This window comes from Penaeus monodon, chromosome 25 (genome assembly GCF_015228065.2).
Source record: "Penaeus monodon isolate SGIC_2016 chromosome 25, NSTDA_Pmon_1, whole genome shotgun sequence".
In the NCBI taxonomy this organism is placed as follows: Eukaryota; Metazoa; Arthropoda; class Malacostraca; order Decapoda; family Penaeidae; genus Penaeus; species Penaeus monodon.
In genome coordinates this window covers 31,094,642-31,095,657 of record NC_051410.1, presented here as the reverse complement: position 1 = coordinate 31,095,657, position 1,016 = coordinate 31,094,642, and the positions used below count along the sequence as shown (strand labels likewise).

Sequence of the window (1,016 nt, the reverse complement as noted above, 5' to 3'; positions counted from 1 at the left end):
GTGAATGATTAGATAAAATAGAATATATATTCAAATAAACATGCACACAACTTACTCACGTACGTATGTCTTATGTGTGAGAAGTAATAAAAAGAAGGAAAAAGAAGTTGAGGCTTTAACATGATGTCCGTTGCTTCGGGCAAGCTGGAGGCACCCTTATATTAATAGATTGCGCCGTTTGTTACTCTTTTACTTGCTTTTGCATTTTCCGTTGAGATGTTTTTATGTTTGAGAAGTAGGTACAGTGATACTATTTTTAGAAGCTCTTAATTGTTGATTTGCAATTAGCGAGATAAAAAGAGTTGAGCCAAGTTGCATTGATGCGTTAATGCCTGACAGCTTGCTTTGGTCGAGGGCGAAGGAGTTAACACGAGAGCTTTTCCGCAGCGGTCGGGCTCGGCCTCACTGGTGGGGCGGATGCGCGGGCTGAGGCGAGACATGCAGAAGAAGATCTCCCGCCTCAAGAGCCCCCGCGGCAGCACCTCCAGCTCCCCCGGGCCCGCGGGCGTCTCGGCCGACAAGGCGGGGGCGACGCTGTCCGCGCCCATGCAGCCCTCGGCGTCCTCGTACGAGAGCATACCTTCGTCAGCGCCCCTAGGTGAGTCTCCGCCTTGCGTGTGTTACGCTTTCAGTCCCGAGCTGAGACGTTTGATTAGCAAAGCGGGTGAAAGTCTTAAAGTTGCTCTAATGTTTTTTTTACTGTAAAAGCTGCCATTACTTTTTTATTGATACGGTGATACTGACGATATTCCAAACTTGCAGAAATCATAAGCTAAATCATTATACGAAAACCACCTCTCTGTCACTGTCTATAAGCCTACCCAATTCTAAATTCTAGGAAAGGTTTATCAAATGACCTTTGCCTCTCCAGCAGCCGCAACAGCATCAGGCAGCAACCGGTCATCTCTCTCCGGGGAGGAAGCGGAGCCCTACACCGGCCCCTTCATAGGACGAGCACGCGCCCTGGTCGACTGCCAGCCCTCGCCCTACGACAGGGACGCGCTCAAGTTTAAGGT

The 1,016-nt window shown here is 49.2% G+C and overlaps 1 protein-coding gene across 1 annotated transcript in view; it reads left to right on the top strand.

The window, feature by feature from the left end:
* Nucleotides 1-1,016, top strand: part of LOC119589141 — a gene marked incomplete at its 5' end in the record, with an annotated part of 121,515 nt that overhangs the window by 116,244 nt on the left and 4,255 nt on the right. Inside the window, 2 exon segments of the mRNA XM_037937718.1 lie at nt 388-598; nt 839-1,014. Coding sequence (XP_037793646.1) covers nt 388-598; nt 839-1,014 — 387 coding nt within the window.